This window comes from Oryctolagus cuniculus, chromosome 18 (genome assembly GCF_964237555.1).
Source record: "Oryctolagus cuniculus chromosome 18, mOryCun1.1, whole genome shotgun sequence".
Lineage (NCBI taxonomy): Eukaryota > Metazoa > Chordata > Mammalia > Lagomorpha > Leporidae > Oryctolagus > Oryctolagus cuniculus.
The window spans coordinates 51,546,771-51,569,363 of record NC_091449.1 but is presented as its reverse complement, the minus strand read 5'-3'; the positions used below and the strand labels follow the sequence as shown (position 1 = coordinate 51,569,363).

Genomic DNA, 22,593 nt, shown 5'->3' with positions numbered 1-22,593 from the left:
GTAAGGGGCCCTCTGACACCTGGGGGACCCATGGGACGGGGCCACACCTCCCACTCCCTGTTCTGAGGGCTGCTTTCCTGGTCTGCACCTCAGTGACTGCCTCAGAGCAGTCTGCCAGAAGCCTGGTGCTTAGTGGGGGACTGAATGACCGCGCAGGTAACCTGGGTGAACCCTGTCCTTTCAGCCAGGCCCTGCCAGGGTCTTCAGGGCCTGGGACCCAGATGTCCCCCCGGAAGCAGGCAGGTGAAGAAGGTTCCTCCATCAGCACTGCCCAGCTCAGGAGCCATGGGGACTGCCCCACCTGTCCCCCCCAGGGAGACCCTTATGCTTCTGGGGCGGGAGACAGGGAGCATCGCCTGGGAGCTTTCTCCGTGCCATACATAAGCATGGCGGTCTCCTGGCCTCTCCACCCTTCAGATTCAGTTACCAGCCCTTGGCGCTGGCCAGCTTGGAGCCAGCAGTGCGAAGGTACGGAAGTGGAAGAGGCTGTGTATTTGGGGGGTGGTCAAGGTGCCACCTGGGATGTGTGCATCCCATATCAGAGTGTCTGGACCTGTGTCCTGGCTCTGCTTCCAATTCTAGCTTCCTTATGCTAATGCACACCCTGGGAGGCAGCAGGTAATGGCTCAAGTACTTGGGTCCCTGACACCTACCTGAGAGATCCCCATGGCTTTGGCCTGTGCCCGCCCTGGCTGTTGTGGGCATTTGGGGAATGAACAAGCAAGCAGATTGATCTCTCTGCCTTTCAAATAATAAAGATCAAAATTTTAAAAGGAAGAGGTCTCCCCTGCACCCTGGGGCCGGGCAGGCCCAGGAGGAGAGGTGCACCCTCGGGGTTCCCTCCCCCAGAAAGCCACACCCACTCAGAGTCCCGGCCACTTTATTTCTCAACAAGCGAGTCTCAAACCTGGACGTCTACAGGACTGAATTCCATGGTGATGTCTCCGGTGTGGGGCAGAAACTCCACAGCATAGTGGACGGTCCGGGGTCCCTCCAGTGGCACTCTGGGGTCCAGCGGGGTACGGAAGAAGTATACGGCCTGCTTGCAGTGGGGGTTCCAGCAGCAGTCCCCCTGTGAGGGGAGCAGCAAGGGGACACTGAGGGCGCCCTGACACATGGGCCACCTGCCCGCCCAGGCACCAACCCAGGGCCGTGGAGGAGTTACTCAGCCTGAGGAACACAAGACAGGGCGCAAGGTCCTGGCACCTGCTCTCAGGCAGAGCCAGCCCTACCTGGTCCTCTGCAGGCTGCAGGAGGCCGGTGCTGACCGTGTGGTCTGGTGTGAGGTGGTATTCCATCCAGAGGACAGCTCCATGGCTCCTTCCGGGCCTGCGGGCAGGGGGTTGAGACAAGCAGAAACATGAGATGGGTGGCACAGCCATGGCCCCCTCTACTGCCCAGAAACCCCTGATCGTCCCATCTCTATCCTGCACAGCTGGGAACTCCTGAACCCACCTGACCGAGAGCCATGCAGGGAGCGCTGAGCAAGAACAGCCGCAGCCCCAGGCCCTGCTTGCTCCTCGAAGCCTGGCCAAGCACTCGGTGCACCTGGGCAGGGCCAGCCCCTCAGAACGCAGCTCTGGCACCAAGGCTGGAGACCCCAGCCAGAAGCTCAGGCTTGGAGCCCTGGGTTCCTGTGCTTGCTCTGGGCTCTGTTCTGTGAAGGGGCTGGCGCTGGATGGACCTGACCCTGCCTTGTAGCGAGCAGCTCTCACAATTCCTAACCTGCTTCAGTTCCCAGGAGAGTTTAGGAAAATGGGCTGATGGGTAACCATGGTAACCAAGTTCACATTTCTCTGCAGCTGTGATCCAACAAAGGCGCTCAGACGCAGGTGAGCAAAGCCCACTCGGGGACCCCTGCTGGCCCCCACCAGAGGCTGGGAGCCACCGCACCACAGGGCCAGACACAGCCGAGGCAGCCCCCATCTGCAAGGCCCACAGTCACAGCCTCCCTGGCCAGTGGGCTTCTCCTGCAGGCAAGTCCTCCTGAGGGTAGCTGTCCCAGCCGCCTTCCCAGACCCACACTCACCTCTGGAGCTCCAAGGAGCCCTCGGCACGCAGAGGCTGCTGAGGCACCGGCTGTCGGAAATCAAAGCTCAGGATCTGCTGGGCTGGGGACAGGCTGCGGCAGGGGTACTCCCACAGCGGGTGGGGCTCGGCCTCCTTGCTTTCCCGGAAGTCCAGGGCACGCTGGGAGGAGAAGGGGATTTGAGGGTCTGCAGAGAACTGGCAGCTCCAGGGCTCACGCCAGAGGCACCCTCCCCTCCAGGATGGGCAGTCGCATGGGCGGGCCTCGCAGGATGCCCATTGCCTGTCAAGGCAGCGGCTTCTTCCCTGCCCTCCTGTAGCTGGTGCCTCAGCACCTGCGCCCTCTGAGCCCTACTTTCTCCATCATGAGAATGGATGGCAATGCCTCTTGCTTGAGCAATGCTGGTGACCAAATGCTTACACCCGTGAAACCTGCAATGCTGGCCACTCACCCACCCACGGCCGCTACAGCTGTGCCATCAGGGGCAGAGGCTCGGGGCTGGAGGGAGAGACAGTCAGCCAGGTGGGAACAGGGAGCTGCAGACTGTCCTGAGGGAACAAGCAGAAGGGCCACGAGGAAGGAACATGGACAGCGCCAAGTGGGAGCAGGGTGGAGGCAGCAGTGCTGCGCAGGGCAGGGGGGCACAATGCAGGCTCTGCCCTCGGCTCTGAGTGGAGGACGGCAGGGGCTCCATGGGAACCTGACCAACCACTACCAGGGGACAGAGGAGCTGCAGGGCGGAGCCTGGCCCAAGCATGGCAGGCGGGAGTGAGAAGAAGCTGGGTCACAGGCAGGCAGCCCTGGGAGGGGCCAGGCTTGGGATTGGGCACGTATGGGGGATGCCTGCAGGTCACTGCCCACCGCCCAGGGGAGGCGTCCAGCACCCTGGCCATGTGCTCTGAGCATAGGGGAGATGCAGACACGGGATGGGGACGGTCAGGGAGAGCTCAGGAGCAAGGGTCTGAGAGAGACCCAGAGCACAGGCCTCTTGGGGTGGAAGGGTGAGAGGAGCCCAGGTGTGTGTGTGTGTGTGTGTGTGTGTGTGTGTGCGTGCACATCTTGGCAGAAGAACTTTCTGGAAATGTGGAACAGTCACGCTGGTGGTCTGCTGGGAGAGATGGGTCAAACAGCCACTGTGTTTACTGACTTTAAAAAACAGGAGCCGGCACTGTGGCATAGCACTCATATGGATGCTGGTTTGAGTCCTGGCTGCTCCACTTCTGATCCAGCTCCCTGCAAATGTGCCTGGGAAGGCATTGGAAAATGGCCTGAGTGCTTGGGTACCTGCACCAATGTGGGAGACCCAGAAGAAGCTCCTGGCTTTGAATCGGCCCAGCTCTGGCCATTGCAGCCATTTGGGAGTGAACCAGCAGATGGGAGACCTCTTTCTCTGTCTGCCTCTGCCTTTCTGTAACTCTGCCTTCTAAATACATAAAAAAAATCTTTAAATTAAAAAAAAAAAAGGTGCACACGTGGTGCATGGTCACAGCAAAGCAGGCCAAGCTGCCGCTCAGGGCACCCCTATCTCACACTGGAGTGCCGGAGGAGTCCAGTCACTCCCTGCTTCTGACCCAGCCCCCTGCTAATGCACCAGGGGGCAGCAAGCACTGGCCCAGATCCTCAGGCCCTGCCACCCACGTGGGAGACCCTGGCTTTGGTCTGGTTGTTGTGGCTATGTGGGGAGTGAACCAACAGATGGACAATTTCTGCTACTCTGCCTTTCAAATAAATATTAGTAAATCTTAAAACAAAAACAAAAATCAAACCTCACACTAGCAATCCACTTTCATACAAAAAATGTGAGCTCTGGATAAGCAAGAGGAGGGGCAGGTGGGCCCCTGAGGAGCCTGCGGGCAGTGCACAGTGCCCACTGCGCACCATGGACTTCTTCACCACGCGGACCAGCCCTGGGCTCCTCGCCTCGCCTCTCTCCTGCAGAAGATCACGACTCCTGCCAGTCGTCACAGATCCTGACACCACTGTGCAGCGGCGGCTGCCCTAGGCTCTGGGGATGCGGACCCTGGCAGCTGACCCAGTCCCTGCTGCTGGAAGCTCAGGGCGGTGCCAATGTGGAGGTCGCCCTGCAGGGCCCTCCTTACCTGTCCTTCCCCTGAATGGAAACCACTGCCTCAGGTCACTGGGTTGCCTGGGAAGCTGCCCGACAGAGCACGACGGCTCTCAGCGAACACTCTCGGCGGTGAGAGCAGGATGGAGAGCCCTGCCCTCCCTGCCCCAAACAGAGCAGCTCTCTATACACTGCCTCCTGTCTGAGCGACAGCCTGCACGGTAGCCACAGGACACTGTCAGGGGCCCGAGGCCCCGTGGGGTGGGCGGGTGGGACGCTGCTCAGAGCCGTGGCCCTGGCCTACCTGAATCATGTCGTCCATGATGTGCACGTCAAAGCCTTCGCAGTCACCACAGGGGCTCCGGATCCGCCACAGGTCCTGTGGGGAAGGTGCAGCCCTGACTACACCCACCTGCCTGATCACACAGATGTCTACACCTACCCGGGCGCGAGACGGGTGAGGAGGACCCAGATGAGACATCCCCAGGTTGAAAAGACTCACACTGCAGACCCAAGATGGGCTCTGCCAGTTCCTCAGGACGCCGCGACCCCCTCGGTGGGGACAATCCACCAGCGTGACCAGGCTTGGGGCTGGCCTTCTACCCAGCCCACCCCTAACACCAATTCCCCAAGGTACATCCAGGCCAGCCCACCTCCGCCCACTGCCTCCCTGGAGATACAGGCCGGGGAACAAGCCACCTGTGCCTGACACTCCCCTTGACCATGAAAACCAGAATGCACATGAAAATCCGTTCAGGTTAAAAAAAAAAAAAAAAAAAAAAAACACACACACACGCAGAAGAAACGCCCAGGAACTAAGCAACGGGGCCACTGAGCTCCCACATGATAAGAAGCCATTCTTACAAAAGGACTATCAAATGCAATGCGCCCCGCGTTTCAGGTTAAAGCATTTCAAAAGCCTTTTAATAAAAATGCCTTTCCCAAAATGACTTCGTGACTGTGGTTCTGCTTTGATGAGAAAATTAAAATGAAGCTTTTCAATTCTTCCCCGCATAAAGAAGCTGCCTCTCCCATCTCAAAATGCTTTTAACCACTGGAGCCTTGGCTCTTAATGAGAGCAGTGCAAGCTGCACAGCCTGTCTCCCAAAACGCTTAATTTCTGTTTTTTAATTATTCTGATAAGCCACAACTGTGAAGAGACAGTGCACGGCCATTGCCATTTCCTGTGGCAAATGGCTGTTTTCCGAGGTGCTGCCTGATGGCTCCCTGCAGCGCACCGATACGGACGGAGGGGTGAGGCCCGAGTCCTCAGGGCTCCATCAGCAACCAGGGCCTCTGCAAGAACACAAGGCTCCCGACCCCCCTTCCGCTCTGTCTCCCACTAACCCCTCCGGGTGGCCTACCCTGAACTCCACGACCATAGCGTGCAGAGTCGCAGCCTGGGGCATCACCACGGCGCCAGGTCCCAGGTGCTGGTCCACAGCGGTGCGGACGTACCAGAAGTACAGGTTATGCCAGGGCAGCAGGCTGGTGGTGAAGAACGGCTCACCCACAAGGAGAGACACCTGGTGAGCAGGGCAAGAGCAGGACCCAGGCATCAGAAGGGCTCTGCTGAAGAGCGACAGGCAGGAAGTAACAGGCCACCCACACACTCAGCAAACAAGCCGTGGGGTCTGTACCTGCCCTCAAAGATACCAAGATGAGTCCCGCCTTCAGCAGCAATGTGCAGCAGAAGGCAGCAGGGTGGGAGCTGCCCCATCTAACAGACAGGCAAGCGAGGGGAGCGGAGGCCCTGCTCAAAGCTTTCTCATCACACGTCCTCGGTGCCTGTCTGTGTGGGGACACAGCGTGGTGTCCCCAGCACACAGCAAAGTGCTTGGCCAGAGCGCACACTGAGTCAACGTGTGCCGAGCAGGTGAGCAAGTGACTGGCAGGCAGAAAAGCTGAGGAGCAGGAAGGGCGGCCCAGGCCCAGGCCCGGACTGGAGCGAGAGCAAGGGTGTGAGCCACAGCAAGGGAGCGGAGGCAGAGGCAGGAGGGCCAGGCGGAGGCCAGAGAGGTGCAAGGAGCCGGTGGGGAAGAGGGAAGGGGGAAGGGGCTGGACTCGCCCTGGAGGCCAGAAGCTCTAATGGGGAGTTCAACAAGGGCTGTGCTTTAAAAGACCCCTCCCTTCTGAGGGCCAGCAGGTAAGAGCGGAGGGCCCCAGGGCAGCGAGGCACAGGGGTGACTCAGGAGAGCACAGTCTAGGTCAGGAGTGGGGAGACTGCAGAGAGGAGGAGGAAGATAGGGCAGAGCCGAGAGACAGACTCCCCAGGGGTGGGCCCAAGTGGATGGGTTTCAGGGAGGCACTGGTTGCAGCCAACACAGCTGCACTGAAAACACTGGGCAAGACAAAGGGGCTGGCCCTGAGGACAGCCTGTCCCCTGCCCCAGTGACCTGGAGTCCAGTGTACGCCACACGAGTGGCTTCGAGAATCGAATCACTTCCTACACCATCACTGATGGAGGGGGGAGGGCAGCTCGGAACAACGCAGCAGCCCTGTTCACAACAGCCAGCGGGGTCTACCCGAGCGCCCCCTCCCATAAATGGGTAAGCAAGGCATGGTCTGGCCGCATAACGGAGTATTAGTCAGCAGGACAAAGAAGTGAAATACTGGTCCACTCAACACGACACTCCTTGACAACCCTGCTGGGAGCGAGCTGTCAGCCACAACACGGCTGCACGCTACAGTTCCATCTCTATGAGCCTCAAAAGAGACAGGAAGGACACAGGGGCTGCCCGAGACTTGGAAGACCAGGGGCAAGTGGAGAGTGACTGGCAACAAGAATGGCGCTTTTTTCAGGGTAACAAAAGAATCAGAGGGAGGAGTTCAGCCAGCAGTTATGATGCTGCTTGGGACATCCAGCTTTGCTTCCACTCCAGCTTTGCTTCCACTCCAGCTTCCTGCTAATGTGCACCCTGGGAGGCAGCAGGAATGGCTCAAGGACTCGGGTTCCTGCCATGTGCCTGGCAGACCTGAACTAAGTTCCAGGCTCCTGACTTTGGCCCAGCACCAGCTATCACAGGTAGCTGGAGGGGTGAACCAGTGGATGTAAGGGATTCTTTTTCTCTCTCATTCACTTTGCCTTTCAAATAAAATTAAAATGAATAAATTTTTAAAAATGTTCTAGGATTGATTTGGTGATAGCTGTACAACCTTATGAATATACTAAAATCTCTGAATTGTATGCTTTTTAATAATTTTTTAGAAGTTATTTATTCATCTGAAAGGCACAATGACAGAGAGGGATATACAGATACCCTCCACCCGTCTGCCGGTTCACTCCCCAGGCAGCAGTAACAGCCAGGGCTGGTCCAGGCTGAGGCCAGGAAGTAACTCCATTCAGGTCTCCCACATGGATGGCAAGCGCTCAACCACTTGGGCCATCATCTGCTACCTCCACAGGTGCATTAGCAGGAAGCTGGACTAGAAGTGGAGCAGGCTGGACTCAAATTCGTGCTTCAGTATGGGATGCTGGCATCACAAGGGGCAGGCTAACCTGTGCCATACAATACTGGCCCCTGAACTGTACATGTTTTTAAAGATTTATTTATTATTTATGTGAAAGGCAGAGAGAGCGAGAGAGAGAACCTTCCATCCACTGGTTTACTCCCTAAATGGCTGCAACCGCCAGGATTAGGCCAGGCTGAAGCCAGGAGCCAGGAGCTTCTTCTGGCTCTCCCCATATGGAGACATGCCGGGGCCCAGGGACTTGGGCCATCTCCCCGTTTTCCCAGGCACTTTAGCAGGGAGTTGATCAAAGTAGAGGAGCCAGGACTCTAACTGGAATGCCAGCGCTGCAGGCTACAGCTTAACCCACTGTGCTGGTCCCAAAACTGAACACTTTTAACAAGTAAACTGTGTGTGAGTTCTACCTTCATGAAGCTGTGAAAGACATGGAGGAAAATGGCAAATGCCTGAATATCCACACGTGGTAACCAAGCACAGGACAAGACGCTGCCTGTATCAACCAAAACACTCAAAAGACATAGCAGCGAGTGCTGGTGAGGGCTCTATACGGTACTAATGGGGATGTAAAATGGTATAGCCACTTTGGCAGCAGTTTTTTAGAAGTCACATAAAATTATCATATTACTTGGCAATTTAAAGCCTAGACAACTGTCTCAGAGAACTGAAAACATCCATCTTCACAAAGATCTATACTCCAGTGTTCATAGTAGCATTCTTCAAAACAGCCAAACGCGGTAACGCCGGCATCCTACATGAGCACCGGTTCCAGCCCCGGCTGCTCCACTTCCGATCCAGCTCCCTGCTAATGCACCTGGGAAAGCAGTGGACGATGGCCCAAGTACTTGGGCCCCTGTCACCCACGTGAAAGACCCAGATGGAGTTCCAGGCTCCTGGTTTCAGCTCTTGCACCATTTGGGTAGTAAACCAGCAGGTAAGACCATCTTTCTGTAACGCTGCCTTTCAAATAAATATATCTTTACAAAAAGAAAAAAAAAAGTGAAAGGGAAGGGGAAGTGAATGAAGTCAGGAGCGCTGGGAAGGGAATGGGGGAGTCCCTCCAGGCTGCTTAGAGCAGCGCCGTGATTTGCCCAGCCACGCCCTCCACGCGGTCTTGTTCCTGGGGGCCTGCCACGAGGCACAGGGACAGGATGGCGCAGGGCTCTCAATGCTGCACCGCCCACCCCAACAGCCCTCGCGTGTGCAGAGCTCCTGCTCACCTTCCTACCCTGCAGGTCTTCAGACGTTAGCATTTCAGGCCGTTTCTCTATGATATTGATTTTATCTTCTAAGTGGTTAGCTTTGAAGATCTTAGAAAGAAAAACAATGGAAAAAACAATTACAAAAGTATTTTTGTTCAGCAAAAAGAAAAAACCAACACCCCCCTGAAGTTGTTCTCTGTGCTAGAGAACCCAGCCCCACAGCTCCAGAGTGCCCCCTCCACCTGCCCTGTGGAAATCCCCCCTCGGGGGCAGCCCTTGCTCCCAGGATGAGATGGTGAGCCAAATGCAGTCACAGGGAAAGACTTGCTGGTCATGGATACATGGCAGGACCTAGTGCCAGGCAAGCAAGCCACCCTCCAGAGTGGAAGTCGAACCCACTGCTGGCCAGGGAGACAGCGAGAATCTCCCATCGGGCAGGGAGCAGTGGCGGCCCAGGAACCAATCAGATAGTCTGTCCCACTACTGCAGAGATCTCAGCTTTCTTAGCTTCATGTGAAGGAGAAAAGCCTGAATGAGTCAGCTGTAAAAACCAGAGCAGAGTGGAGCTCGTGCTGTGGTCTAACAAGCTAAGCCTCCACCTGCAGTGCCGGCATCCCTTATGGGCATGGGTTCATGTCCCGGCTGCTCCTCTTCCGATCCAGCTCTCTGTTATGGCCTGGGAAAACAGTGGAAGGCGGCCCAAGTGGTGGGCCCCTGCACCCACATGAGAGACTCAGAAGAAGCTCCTGGCTTCTGGCTTTGGATCACCTCAGCTCCAGGAATTGAGGGCATCTGGAGACTGAACCAGTGGAGAGAAGATGTCTCTGTCTCTCCCTCTCTCTGCCTCTCAAATAAATAAAATCTTAAAAAAAAAAAAAAAAAGCAAAGACCTGAGTGCACACGTTCTGGGGATGACCAGGCCAGCTCTCCGTGCAGAGCCAAACAACCGGGAGAGTGCTCAACCCAGCTGTGCTCCTCCGTTTCCCCGGAACTTGTTGCTACATAAGGTCAACCCCAGATGCTGAAAGGAAAGCCCCCAGGCCCCTCGGGACGTCAGTCACAACCTCCACTTACCTTTTTCATCAGTTTATGAGAAGCTGCTGAACTCTCAATTGTAAATACCTAAAGAGAACACCATGCTATTAGTTATTAGACACATACTCAGTAGAGGAAGAAATCACTTATTAAAATGTGACAAGATCAGTCCAAGGCAGAGAACATCACCTGAACACTTCAACCTTGCTCACTACCAACTTGGGACAGCACCTAAGGTCTGCACTGATCCTGGTAATGTGGGTTGTGGCTATGTGGCAGCAGTCCACACACGTGGGCAATAGACCATAAGGCCCCAGAACCAAGCACACAGCTGTACACATCAGTTGCACCTGGAAGAAGCCTTAATGAGGGGTCGTGTCATGAGGCAGTGGGTAAAGCCAATACCTGCAATGCTGGCATATCATATGAGCGCCAGTTTGTGTCCCAGCAGCTCCACTTTAGATCCAGCTCCCTGCTAATGCACCTAGGAAAAGCAGTGGAGGATGGCCCAAGTGTTTGGGCCCCTGCCACCCATGTGAGAGACCTGGACAAAGCTCTAAGTTCGGCCTAGACCAACTATGGCTGTTGCGGCTATTTGGGGAGTAAACCAGTGGATAGAAGCTCTCTCTGTAACTCTTTCAAATGAATGTATCTATCTTAAAAAAAAAAAAAAAAAAAAAAAAGCAGCAGCCTTAACCACAGAACTGTGTACCTGACCACACAAAGCTCTGACTCAAGAGCTGATCTTAAGAAAATATAAGTAGGGGCCGGTGCTGTGTCAGAGTGGGTAAAGCTGCCGCCTCCAGGGCCAGCATTCCACATGGGCACTGGTTCGAGTCCCAACTGCTCCACATATGATCTAGCTCTCTGCTGTGGCCTGGGAAAGCAAAAGATGGTCCAAGTCCTTGGGCCCCTGCACCTGCATGGTAGCCCCGAAGGAAACTCCTGGCTTCAGATCGGCACAGCTCTGGCCGTTGCAGCCAACTGCGAAATGAACCAGCAGATGGAAAACCTGTATCTGCCTCTCCTCTCTCTGTGTAACTCTGACTTTCAAATAAATAAATAAATAGGAAGAAAGGAAGAAAGGAAGAAAGGAAGAAAGGAAGAAAGGAAGAAAGGAAGAAAGGAAGGAAGGAAGGAAGGAAGGAAGGAAGGAAGGAAGGAAGGAAGGAAGGAAGGAAGGAAATACAAGTAATGAGATAGAGAGGGAAGAGCCAGCCCTTGGAAGCTGACAGAAGACACGTGCGCTACCTGCTGGGCACCCAGGTGATGGGCCAGCACGGAGAGCAGGCTGCCATCGCTGACACACAGGCAGATGCTGTCTGGGGTCAGCACCTGTGGGAAAAGAGCAAGTTCAGCACAGGCTCTGCAACAGCTCCTCGGGGCCAAATGACACACGTTTCCTTCTGGCCCCGCTCACCAGGACAGCCGAGTGCCAAATCAGAGTTCACCCCATCCCTCGCACCTGCCTCCCGGCCTGTGCAGTCACCCACCCCACCCTCCAATACCTCTCCCGTGTCTCCCCAGCAAGCCCTAGAGGCAGGGAACACCCTTCTCAACCCAAGCCAGAAAGCCTCACTGAGGGTCTGCCCCACTCACAGGAGGCCAACACGCAGTCTACATCTACAGCAGGTTTTTCGGGTCTGGTGACAGCTGTCACTCAAGGCTCAGGCATTCTCAAGTGACACCCTCGAGCAGGGATGCCCTATGGGTCACAGATCCCTCCAAGAAACTCTGCAACTGAGCCAGCTGGATCTTTCCTCCCCTCAAAATGCACGCAAGAGCACATGTGCACATGGGTTCCTGAACACAACTCTGCCATCTGCAATGGTGGCCCCCAGGCTGAGTCCCCTGAGAGGCAGAAGCAGCACTGGTTTCAGGCGGGAGAGTCCTGTGATCAGATTTGTATTTTAGAAAATCAGACAAAGGTGGCAATGGACGGGAAGAGGAGAGAGGTGGCTGAAGTCACTGGGCTCACTTACTGGGGGCCGCAAAGGCGTTCAGCAGGCCACACAGAGGGGCTGGGAAGACCCCGGAGGAGGCTCTCACAGATGGGCAGCGAGCAGGCCCTCCAGGGAGACCAGAACTGGCTCCTCAGCTTTCGGTACTGTGCCCACTCCCGAACCTCAGGCAGAGAGGGCCAGGGGACAAGCTTCTACCCTGGCCACAACCATGCAAAAGTTGGACTTACGGTCCCCAGGGCCTGGACATACTGCTCAGTTCTGTTGGCGTCATTGATCTCTCCAAAACGAGGCCGGGTCCAGAGCAGGTGAGCTTGGCAGTCGCACACAGGGCGCATCTGGGGGACCCTCCCATTCTTTTCAGGGCTATGGCAGGCGATAAACAGACAGGTGGTGGGCATACCCCACTAGCCACACAGAAGCAGAGGGCACAGCACAGGGACCTGCCCTGCGAGACTGGCCACTGGTTCTCAAGCAGAGATTGGACTTCACACACGTCAGTGCTAATTGGAGTCCAGCCACGGCTGACAGCATCCTCTCATTACCCTGACACATCCACACAAACCATTAACCTCTCATTTCAATCTGCTCAAATACAAATCTGCCCACTTGCGCCTCCCAAGTATCCATAAATGGATCCAAGTATCCATAAACGGCCCAGTCTGCAAGGCCCAGTCCTTCACCCGTGGCTTGGGCATACCTGGTCCTCTGAAGGCTGTACCATACACAGTAGTCGTCGTGGTGGGCTACCAGGCAGAGGGCTGAGCCCTGGGTGACGGGCTCCTCTTGTGGCAGGAAGTACACACACTGCATCCAGTGGTCCCGCCACTGAAATGGGAAATGGACATTTGGAAACAATTAAAGAAATTTTCATATGCAAGCTGTTACTATGGAATGACTGTTAATCCCCATAGGAGCTACAATGCTATTTTGCTTCTGCTGGAGACTGATCTTATTCTCAGAAGATGTGCACTGAGGAATTTGAGGGTGACGCGTCAGCTGTCTGCAACTTACTTCAATGATCCCGCAAAAACTCGGTATGTGTGCATGTGTGCAGGGAAGGAGGGAGGGAGGCAGAGGAGGGAGAACAAGACAAAGGAAGCGCGGCTGGCGTTCCCTGGCGAAGCTAAGGGTGTCTCAGGGCTATGCTCACTTACTCTGTGCATTCATACATTTTCAATATACAAAGCTGGGAAAATAGTACAAAAAGCTTTTGTTTGGTTTAATTCATCAAATTAAATGGACTTTTTAAAGAAACAGAAGACTCTACACTGTGAAGCATGGCTTTACAATGATACAGAGCCAGGCTTTGATAAGCTGTCTTGAGCCTTACTATAAACCCCACGTATAGGTATCTATCTTCAGGAAAAAAAAAACAAAACACAAAAAAGGGAAAAAAGCCATAGCCACACATAAATAGGCCTATCAATCACAGAATTCTTTATACTAGCAAAAACTGGAACCAACCCAAATGTGCAGCAGCTCCAAAAGGGACACACAAATCCTCACGCAGAACCCATAAAGGTGTTTAAAATGACGAGTGTGGGCCTGGCGCTGTGGCGTGGCAGATAAGGCCACAGCCTGCAGTGCTGGCATCCCATGTGGGCACCAGTTCAAGTCCCAGCCGCTTCACTTCCTGTCCAGCTCTCTGCTATGGCCTGGGAAAGCAGTGGAAGATGGCCCAGGTGCTTGGGCCCCTGCACCCACGTGGGAGACCCAGAGGAGGCTCCTGGCTCCTGGTTTGGATCGGTGCAGCTCCAGCCGTTGCGGCTATCTGGGGAGTGAACCAGCGGATGGAAGACTTTTCTCTCTCTCTGCCTCTCCTTCTCTGTGTAATTCTGACTTTCAAATAAATAAAAAAATAAATCTTTAAAAATAAAATAAAATGACAATTGTGCATGGGGCCGGTGCTGTGGCACAGCAGGTTAAAGTCCTGGCCTAAAGCGCCGGCATCCCATATGGGCACCGGTTTGAGGCCTGGCTGCCCCACTTCTGATCCAGCTCCCTGCTGATGTGCCTGGGAAAGCAGAAGAGGATGGCCCAAGTCCTTGAGCCCCTGCACCCACGTAGGAGACTCAGAAGAAGCTCCTGGCTTTCAATCAGCTCAACTCTAGCATTGTAGCCATTTGGGGAGTGAACCAGCAGATGAAGGACCTCTCTCTACCTTTCTCTGTAACTCTGTTCTTCAAGTAGATAAATTAAAATAAAATGAAATGACAAATGTGGTGACTGCTACCACACAAGAGATTTACAAAAACCCACCTTTGGAAAGGGACCTATATTTTGCATGCCAGGACCACAGTGACTTTTATTTTTTTTAATGTAACGAGGTTTACTACGATTATAACCTTTCAGCCTTTTTTTAATTAAAGACTTTATTTATTTGAGAGGTAGAGTTACAGATAGTGAGAGGAAGAGACAGAGAGAAAGGTCTTCCATCCACTGGTTTGCTCCCCAAATGGCCAGAGCTATGCCAATCTGAAGCCAGGAGCCAGGAACCTTTTCCGGGTCTCCCACTCGGGTGCAGGGGCCCAAGCACTTGGGCCATCCTCTGCTCTTTCCCCTGCCATAGCAGAGAGCTGGATAGGAAGTAGAGCAGCTGGGACCGGAACCAGTGCCAATATGGGATGCTGGTGCCGCAGGTGGAGGGTTAGCCTACTGCACCACAGCGCTGGCCCCTAAGCCTCTTTTTAAAATAGAAAGAATTATCCTAAAAAGTGGATGCCTGGCTCTGCTCTGATGAGACAGTCACCTCTGTCCTCCTGGGTCGTCTTTGGGAACTCGGGAAAATGGGGCCCTCCCGGCCAGTGGCTCAGCAGCGAAGCCCAGGGAGCTGAGGCCAGGCTCAGGGCCACATCCCACCCTGCCTGGTCAGAAATTGAACAGTTCCCATGCATCTGAAACATCTATTTGAACATAAAGGCTAGAAAATGAAAATCCAACCAGGTATATTCTGGAAAAAATAGTAACAAGGGGGAAAGAACAAGTTCTCTTAAGCCTGTTATTCATTCCTGTGCTACACAAATCCATCCCAACACAAAAGCAGCCTTCTCGGATCCCTCCTGTGCTCCCACCGTGCCTCCCTGTCACCTCTCCCTCTCACTCGCTCCACCACAGGGGGCTCCCCAGACCTAACGCTGAAGAGCTGGCAGCAGAACCTGCCACCCCACGGACTAAAAAGACTTGGGATCAAAGCACTCTGAATTAATAAAGGAAACTCATTAGCAGCTCCTAGATGCCCAACAGTGCAAAAGTCATCGCTGGTACAGAAAGGGCACAGAGCCCACTGTCAGAAGACCTGGGGCTCCCTGGACAGAGGCCCTGTGCCAATCCTCTAGTTGTCTGGGTACTGTCACAGTTACACATGCGTCTTCCATGAGGATTAAAGGAGAAAATGTAGGTAGCATTGCTTGGAAGATGTGCACATGAAAAGCATTAACATTTATAGGATGCTCTCATGCTAATTTCCAATCATCACACTTATGGAGAGGAAGAAAGCAGTTCAAGGCCTATCTCGACTCTGGGGGTGAATTCTGACCCCCACACCTCCTTCACACACACTAAGGCTGCAGAGGGAAGCTGGCAATTGTTGGTTGGTTGTCCCCACCTGGGGCCAGGCAACTGGAAGGCAGAGTGGCCGAGGAGCTCCCAGGCCAGGTAAGCTAAGCAGTGACTCAAGGAAAGGCGGGGAGCCGGCGCTGTGGTGCAGTGGGCTGGGCCTCCACTTGCGGCGCTGGCATCCCATATAGGCATCGGTTCGAGTCTCAGCTGCTCTTCTTCTGATCCAGCTCTCTGCTATGGCCTGGGAAAGCAGTGAAGATGGCCCAAGTGCTCGGGCCCCATACTCATGTAGCAGACCCAGAAGAAGCTCCTGGCTCCTAGCTTTGGATCAGCCAAGCTCCAGCCATTGCAGCTATTTGGGGAGTGAACCAGTGGATGAAAGACCTCTCTCTCTCTGTGTCTCCCTCTGTAACTCTCTCTCAAATAAATAAATCTTTAAAAAAAAAAAAAAAAAAAAAAAAAAAAGACTGGTGGGTGGGGAGAGCAGCTAAGGTCTTTCTACAAGGTCAATACCATTTGTTCTTGGTTCTGCAACATTGTTTCTATCTTTTTCCCTTTGAGGGGAGAAAACACACCCACCTAAGAAAAAAGCTTCAAGATAAGGAGGACAGGAAGTAAAAAAGAAGTTTCCTTTCCTCCTCTCCCAGAAGCAATCATTTTTATCATTATTATTTACCAATTCCTATGAATTCTTCTCAAGATGTCCTGTACACACCCCACATGCGCCATCCCCTCCAAGCCACGTCCTGTCACTCACACCAGTGCTGGCCGGCAGACACAGCTGTGCTCCTTCACGCGTGTTTCACTTCGTGCCAGGTGCTGGGTGTGTTCCACATCAGCGCCAGAGCCACCACACTGGCAGGATGCAGGGTGAGTCCCCACCGCCGCTCCTTTTCTGACTCGGGGCTGTGGTGAGCACCCTACACACATTCTGCACACGTGCGCATCTATCCAGAGCTCAAGCGGCTGCAGGTGGCACCACTTTCCATGGGGACAGTGGCCCCCTGTGCTCTGGATGTCCTGGGACTCGCTCCCCTGCTCCTTCCCCAGCTTCCTGAGCTATTCACCGCCGCTGGAAGTGGCGGTTTCACCGCTCCTCCTGTGAGTGGGGATGAGGACCTCATCACACGGGGAAGAGCATCCTCACTTCCTCTTCTGCAGTTCCTGTCCTCTGCGCACTTTCAGTTGAACTAAGCAGGCCCGAATATCAGGGATGAGGGGGAGCTCTAAGAGTGGTTGTGGTTGTGCTGGGACTGGTGAGGAGCCTGCTCACCAAGCTTCTCTGCTGCTCACCGTGTCCACGGGTGCTGACCGTGAACCCACAGAGAGGTCAGCCTCACCAAAGCGAGCCTGCATGTTTTTTTCTTTTTTAGTTCTTCTTCGTCTTTGTTTCTGACAACACCTCCTTTCAGTTCCTGAGAACCTAAGGTTCGACTGCCTATTTTCCCACAAACATAAGCGCATGACAAGTTTCCTGAATTACAAGCAAACATGCTGAGCCCCTGTCTCTTACCTGGAGCCCCTCTGGGTCTGAGTGTGCCCAGAAGGGGGCCATGGTGCACTTGATCTTCCCCTCAGGGTCCATTTCAATGTCCCACCAGGAGAGAACCACCTGAGCCCGGCCAGATGCCAGGGGTTCAAACTGCCTGCTATGGCAGGCGGCTGAGCTACTGACTTGCTTGCTGAAGTCCACGCTGTGGAAGAAGAGCCAGGAACTTAGGCACACTTTAACCCACACACTCCATTTTCAAGTTTTTGTGGTGGCCTGACCAGCAATGCTGCTTGGTTGCAAAGGATTTTTGCTTTCAAGGCAGCTGACCCGAGTTAGGTTTCCTTCCTACTCAACAAGAACTGCCAAAGACCCAAATTCCACCAACTCTCTCAGACCGCAGTCACCCAGGTGGATGCCTGGTACCTGAACATCGGCAGCACACGGCTGAGGACGGTGAAGTCAGCGGGCGACACCTGGTTCAGCTGAATGTCACAGACAGAGGGCGCGCCCGGGCAGCGCTCCAGCTCGGCAGGGGGCACGATGACCTGCTCTCCGAGGCTGGTGTGGACGCGGATGGGGAAGAGCTTGTGCCATGACCACATCCTTCTCGACTCCACCAGCTGTGCGTAGACGGTGGCTCGGTGAGGCACAGCCTCGCAGTTTTCCTTAGTTCATATTAAAAACAAAAGAACAACCAGAAGTCAGTACACTGACCCATATGAATTCCCGCCGATCAGAAAAGATTTATTGGGGCCAGTGTTGAGGCACAGCGGGTAAAGCTGCTGCTTGCTGCACCAACATCCCAGATGGGTACTGATTCAGTCCTGGATACTGGCTGAAGTCCCGGCTGCTCTACTTCCAATCCAGCTCCCTGCTAATAGCCTGGAAAGAGCAGAAGTGGCACAAGTACTTGGGTCTCTGCCACCCCATGGGAGACCTGGATGAGGCTCCTGGCTTCAGCCTGGCCCAGCCATGGCCAGAGAGGCCATTTGGGACGTGAACCAGAGGATGGAAGATCTATCTCTGTAACTCTTTGAAATAAGTAAACAAATCTTAAAAAAAAAAAAAAATTGTTAGACTAGTTTAGTAATATCTAAAGCCTCACCACTCTTAGAAGAGCAAAATGTTTTCAGCCCTATGCTCTGGGTACAGGGAAAAGAAAAGGAACTAGATTTTATAAAGGAATACATATAATGCCCAAAATGATTTATGCCAGGTAAGTTCCCAACTCTGCAGTACTCTAAAATGTATCAAAAATAGACCTTAATTGTCATCATGCTGGTGAACTCCCACACTGAGTTGGAAGAAAGAATCAAGTCTTACAGCTGAGCAGTAATTCTGGTCCCAGGTTCAGGGCAACCCTTCAGTGTGGCTTTTTATTTTTTAATTCTTTTTTGAAAAGCAGAGAGAGAGAGAGAGAGAGAGAGAGAGAATATACCCAGAATATACCCATCTACTGGGTCACTCTCCAAAGGCCTACAACAGTTGTGGCTTGGCCAAGCCAAAGCCAAGAGCCTGAAACTCAATTCAGATCTCCCACATGGGTAGCAGGGACCCAAGTATTTGAGCCATCACCTCCTGTCTCCCAGGGTGTGCATCAGCAGCTGGATCAGAAGCAGAGCCAGGACTTAAGCCCAGGCACTCTTATATGAGATGTGGGCATCTAATCAGCACTTTAAAAACTGTGTTGTTGGAAGTCTAACTCTTTTTTTTTTTTTTTGACAGGCAGAGTGGACAGTGAGAGAGACAGAGAGAAAGGTCTTCCTTTGCCGTTGGTTCACCCTCCAATGGCCACTGCGGCGCACCGCACTGATCCAATGGCAGGAGCCAGGCACTTATCCTGGTCTCCCATGGGGTGCAGGGCCAAAGTACTTGGGCCATCCTCCACTGCACTCCCTGGCCACAGCAGAGAGCTGGCCTGGAAGAAGGGCAACCGGGACAGAATCCGGCGCCCCGACCGGGACTAGAACCCAGTGTGCCGGCATTGCAAGGCAGAGGATTAGCCTAGTGAGCCGCGGCGCTAGCCCTAACTCTTCTTTTTTAAAGATTTAATTTATTTATTTGAAAGGCAGAGATACAGAGAGGGAAAGGGAGAGACAGAGAGGTCTTCCATCTGCTGGTTCACCTCCCAAAGGGCCACAACAGCTGCGGCTGGGCCCGCCAAAGCCTGGAGCCAGGAGCTTCTTTCAGGTCTCCCACGTGGGTGCAGGGGCCCAAGCACTTGGGCCATCCTTTACTGCTTTCTCAAGCACATTAGCAGGGAGCTGGATCAGAAGTGGAGCGGCCAGAACTCAAACCAGAGCCCATATGAGATGCTGGTGCTGTACACAGCAGCTTAACCTGCTATACCACAATACTGGTCCCCAAAAGTCTGACTCTTGAGTGTGGCTCTTGTCCAGACACCAGAACCAAAAGCGCCTCATGGCAAAGCCCAAGGGACGACGGTCTACCCTCAATTGGCCTGACCTGCTGGCATCTCCAGGCACCGTTAGTCTAGTTTTCTTCCGAGCTCACGCATTCATTCCCCAATTCTGTACACACCAGGCACTAGGGACTCGGCAGTGAAGAGGACACTCACAGCTGCTCTCGCACAGAAACGACAAGCACAGGGTTTCTCTGCCTCAGTACCTCTTGAGCCACAGCCTCCAAGGAAGTAAGGGATCCCCAGAGTGGAGGGAGGGGGGAACGCTGAGGGCTGGGGCTAGGCTGAGCATGTATGTCGTGGAGCCCCAGGTAAGCCGGCTGAGATCACAGCCGGGGCAAAGGGCAGCCCCGAGCCACTACCTGCACAAGATGCCTATGTGCGTGCTCATAGGAGGGCAGCGCTCCCTCCCCGATCAGCTCCGTGTCAAACAGCTCTGTGACCAGGATGTTGGCCCGGCACGGCATGTCACCATCTGAGAAACACAAGCAAACAGAGTTGAAGCGAGACACAGACTAGGAGAAATATTTACAGCAAATATGTGAAAGGTAAGAGGCCACACAGTCATCACAATGACTGCACACACATACGCTGAAGTACTTAGCAGCAGCACAATGTCTGCAACTGACTTCCCAATGGTTCAGCACAATATCCATCCAAGTGTTTAGAAAAATGTTCACATCTGGGAAGTCCAAGGGAAGGTTAAGGGAATATGGGAATTTTCCATCCTACCCTTTCATATTTTCTGTATGTTTATATTGGGGTGAGGACTCAGAAAAAGTAAGGAAACTATTAACACCCAAGTAAAAATACAAACAGATCATTCAAAACAGAACAGGTATCAGCTAAATATACAGAAAACTTTTCATCTTGATTAGCAACAAGAAATACAATTAATAAACTATTAACTACAAAAATTAGCTAAAAGCAAAAACTTCAAACACTTCTAGCCTGCAGAGTGAGATCCATGACTGAGACTCCCCAGATTCCTTATAACAAATCCCCGTAATTACGTTAGTGTCATGCCACCAATCTCACAAACAACTGCTGCTTTATGCTAGCAGGATTCTGGAGGACTCTTTTTGTTAACTCCATTTTCTAAATCTTTGTCATATAATATTAATTATAATTTTTAATGAGTCAAAAGACAAAACAGACTTTGGAAAGGGCTGTTCATCATGGAGAATTGACTGTAAACATTCTAATGGCTCATGAATTATAACCTGACAAGGCTACTCATCTTCCCCACAAGACACGTCTCACAGATGCTGCAAGTAAGCACATGACAGGGCTCAGAGAAGATGTTAGAGAAAGACTGGGCTTTGGGTCCTAGACACGTGGCCCTCACCCTGCTTTTTAGCCTCAAACGCTCAGTTCTATTACTTGCATCGCCTGTAAAATGAGCCCTGGTCCCCTCCATGCCATCCCCACACCTGCTCCTCCTCCAGTGTTTCTGTGGCAGGGAATGGCAGCCCCAAGCACACACTCCAGAAACCTGGGCATCCTCTGCAAGCTCCAGAAACAGAGGCCTGACTGCCTGCTCACTACCGCCCCCCAGTGCCCAGAACAACGCCTGACAGCCAGCAATCAGCAGACATTAGCCAAATTCTTGAGTCTTCCTTCTCTGTCATCCTACAGCCAATCGATCACCAAGCCTACTAATTGTATCTCCTGATTTAATTTTTAAGCCAATTATGGAACTTAAAATGATTTACTGGCCAAATTCGCTTCATCAAAATAAAAATAAAGTGTTCTGACCCAGTGAATTTTAACAAACACTTAGTAACAACCTGGCATTTAGCGTCTGAGTGCTAATGGTGCAGAGGGAGCCTGGAGCCTCAGGTGCTTTTGAGTCTTTAACTGATGAGTAGAACGGCTGAACAAACAGCTTGCCTGGTGTGCAATCCTTCTCAGGGGAGCAGCCAGCAAGCTGAGATGCCATTTGTTAAAAGGCCCAAGAACAGAAACTTGGAGAACACACATTCAGAAGCAGAAAGCCAGCAAAAGGAGAGCCAAGACTGGGAGATGCCCCTGAGGGTCCGGGGCGGGGTTTTCAGGAAGGGCTGAATGGCAGAGGCTGCAAAGCTGCAGTGGTACGAGACAAACAGCAGAGGGCAGGCACCCAACCCACCAGTGAGGAAAGTCAGGTTGTGGGGCCTGGAAACAATGTCCCATTTACAAGGGACTGTGGATAGCACAAGGCTGACAGGCTCTCACTAAGCAAGGATTACTAAATTATATGCCAGGCTCTGAGCAAACAACAGAATGGAATAATTAGTAAGATCTACATAGTCCACAACCTCATATGGGGATACAGACATCAAATATACAACTATATAATTATTTAAGCACCGCAGTGCTAAGTGCTACAAAGGAAAAGCATTAGGAAAGCACACAGGGGCCTGCAAGGTCTATGACGGTATTGGTGGCCTGGAGGACACAGGGCACAGCCGAGGGGCAGCGCTTCAGGGCAAAGGCTGCCCTGTAGGTTGGTCTCCAGGGTCTCTGTTGTGTAAACAGACAAACCACAAATCAAAAAAAAAAAACCTCCACTGCTACAACAGAGGAAGTGCGATCACACCCATCCTCCCACTGTTATCAACTAGAAACCTGGGCAAGACACATGAGCAAGGGTTTTCAGGTGTCCGACAGGACGTAACAGTTTGCTCCCCACAAGAGAAACGAAACAAGTGAGTCCCACGGCTGCTCGGCTTTTGGTCAGGAAGCACCTTACTGACTGCAGCCCACGCGATGAGAAACCAAGCCGAGCAGTGTCGCTGAGTTTACGGAGACAGAAACTAGAGGTCGGGGACGTGGCAGTGGCTTGAACTTGCCAGGCAGAGGTCCAGAGAGAAAATTAGGCTTCAGAATGCTGCAGGGGTTCCCTCAAGTCTGCTGCTGACCATATTCACATACACACAGGGTGAGGCACTGTAAGGCCAAAGATGTTCATGTAACTCTAAGCTGAGCAATGTCTAGAGCTCTCAGAGGACGGGAAGCATTCCAGTTCTGGTCGGCCAGGCTACAAACTCCGCACTGAGCGCCCAAGGCACTCAGCAGAGACCTGGAAAGGCCACACTGTCACAGCCAGGCTCAAGTGTCCTTAGAGCAGTGATTCTCAATGTGGCAACTGTGCCCTGAAGTCCCCTGTCCCCAGGACATCTGGCAATGTCTAAATATGCTTCAAGTTGGCATAAATGGTGGTAGGGGAGAGGTGTAACAGAGGCCCAAGATACTGCTACACATCTCACACTATCCAGGACAGCCTCCCACAACAAAAAATCACCAGACCCTAAATGTCAACAGTCCACTGCTAAAAAACCCTGACTTAACACTATTCTAACCCAGCTCCAAAAAA

The 22,593-nt window shown here is 53.1% G+C and overlaps 1 protein-coding gene across 2 annotated transcripts in view; it reads right to left on the bottom strand.

Annotated features, from left to right (window-relative positions):
• Positions 1-863: 863 nt before the first annotated feature.
• The window catches only part of PRMT7 (protein arginine methyltransferase 7), a 42,629-nt gene continuing 20,899 nt past the window's right edge, over positions 864-22,593 (bottom strand). The window contains exons 6-19 of one of the 2 annotated variants that reach the window (XR_011384054.1): positions 19,598-19,710; positions 17,237-17,478; positions 16,835-17,015; positions 12,461-12,588; positions 11,991-12,126; positions 11,051-11,134; positions 9,839-9,886; positions 8,783-8,872; positions 5,459-5,620; positions 4,399-4,473; positions 2,481-2,577; positions 2,030-2,190; positions 1,233-1,329; positions 864-1,072 (exon numbers count right to left, since the gene is read on the bottom strand). Coding sequence is in view for 1 of the 2 variants with exons in the window: in XM_002711612.5 (XP_002711658.1) it covers positions 902-1,072; positions 1,233-1,329; positions 2,030-2,190; positions 4,399-4,473; positions 5,459-5,620; positions 8,783-8,872; positions 9,839-9,886; positions 11,051-11,134; positions 11,991-12,126; positions 12,461-12,588; positions 16,835-17,015; positions 17,237-17,478; positions 19,598-19,710 (1,688 nt within the window). In the remaining variant the exon portion in view is untranslated. The remainder of the gene's footprint in view (positions 1,073-1,232; positions 1,330-2,029; positions 2,191-2,480; positions 2,578-4,398; positions 4,474-5,458; positions 5,621-8,782; positions 8,873-9,838; positions 9,887-11,050; positions 11,135-11,990; positions 12,127-12,460; positions 12,589-16,834; positions 17,016-17,236; positions 17,479-19,597; positions 19,711-22,593) is intronic. The other variant, XM_002711612.5, reaches the window with a different exon arrangement.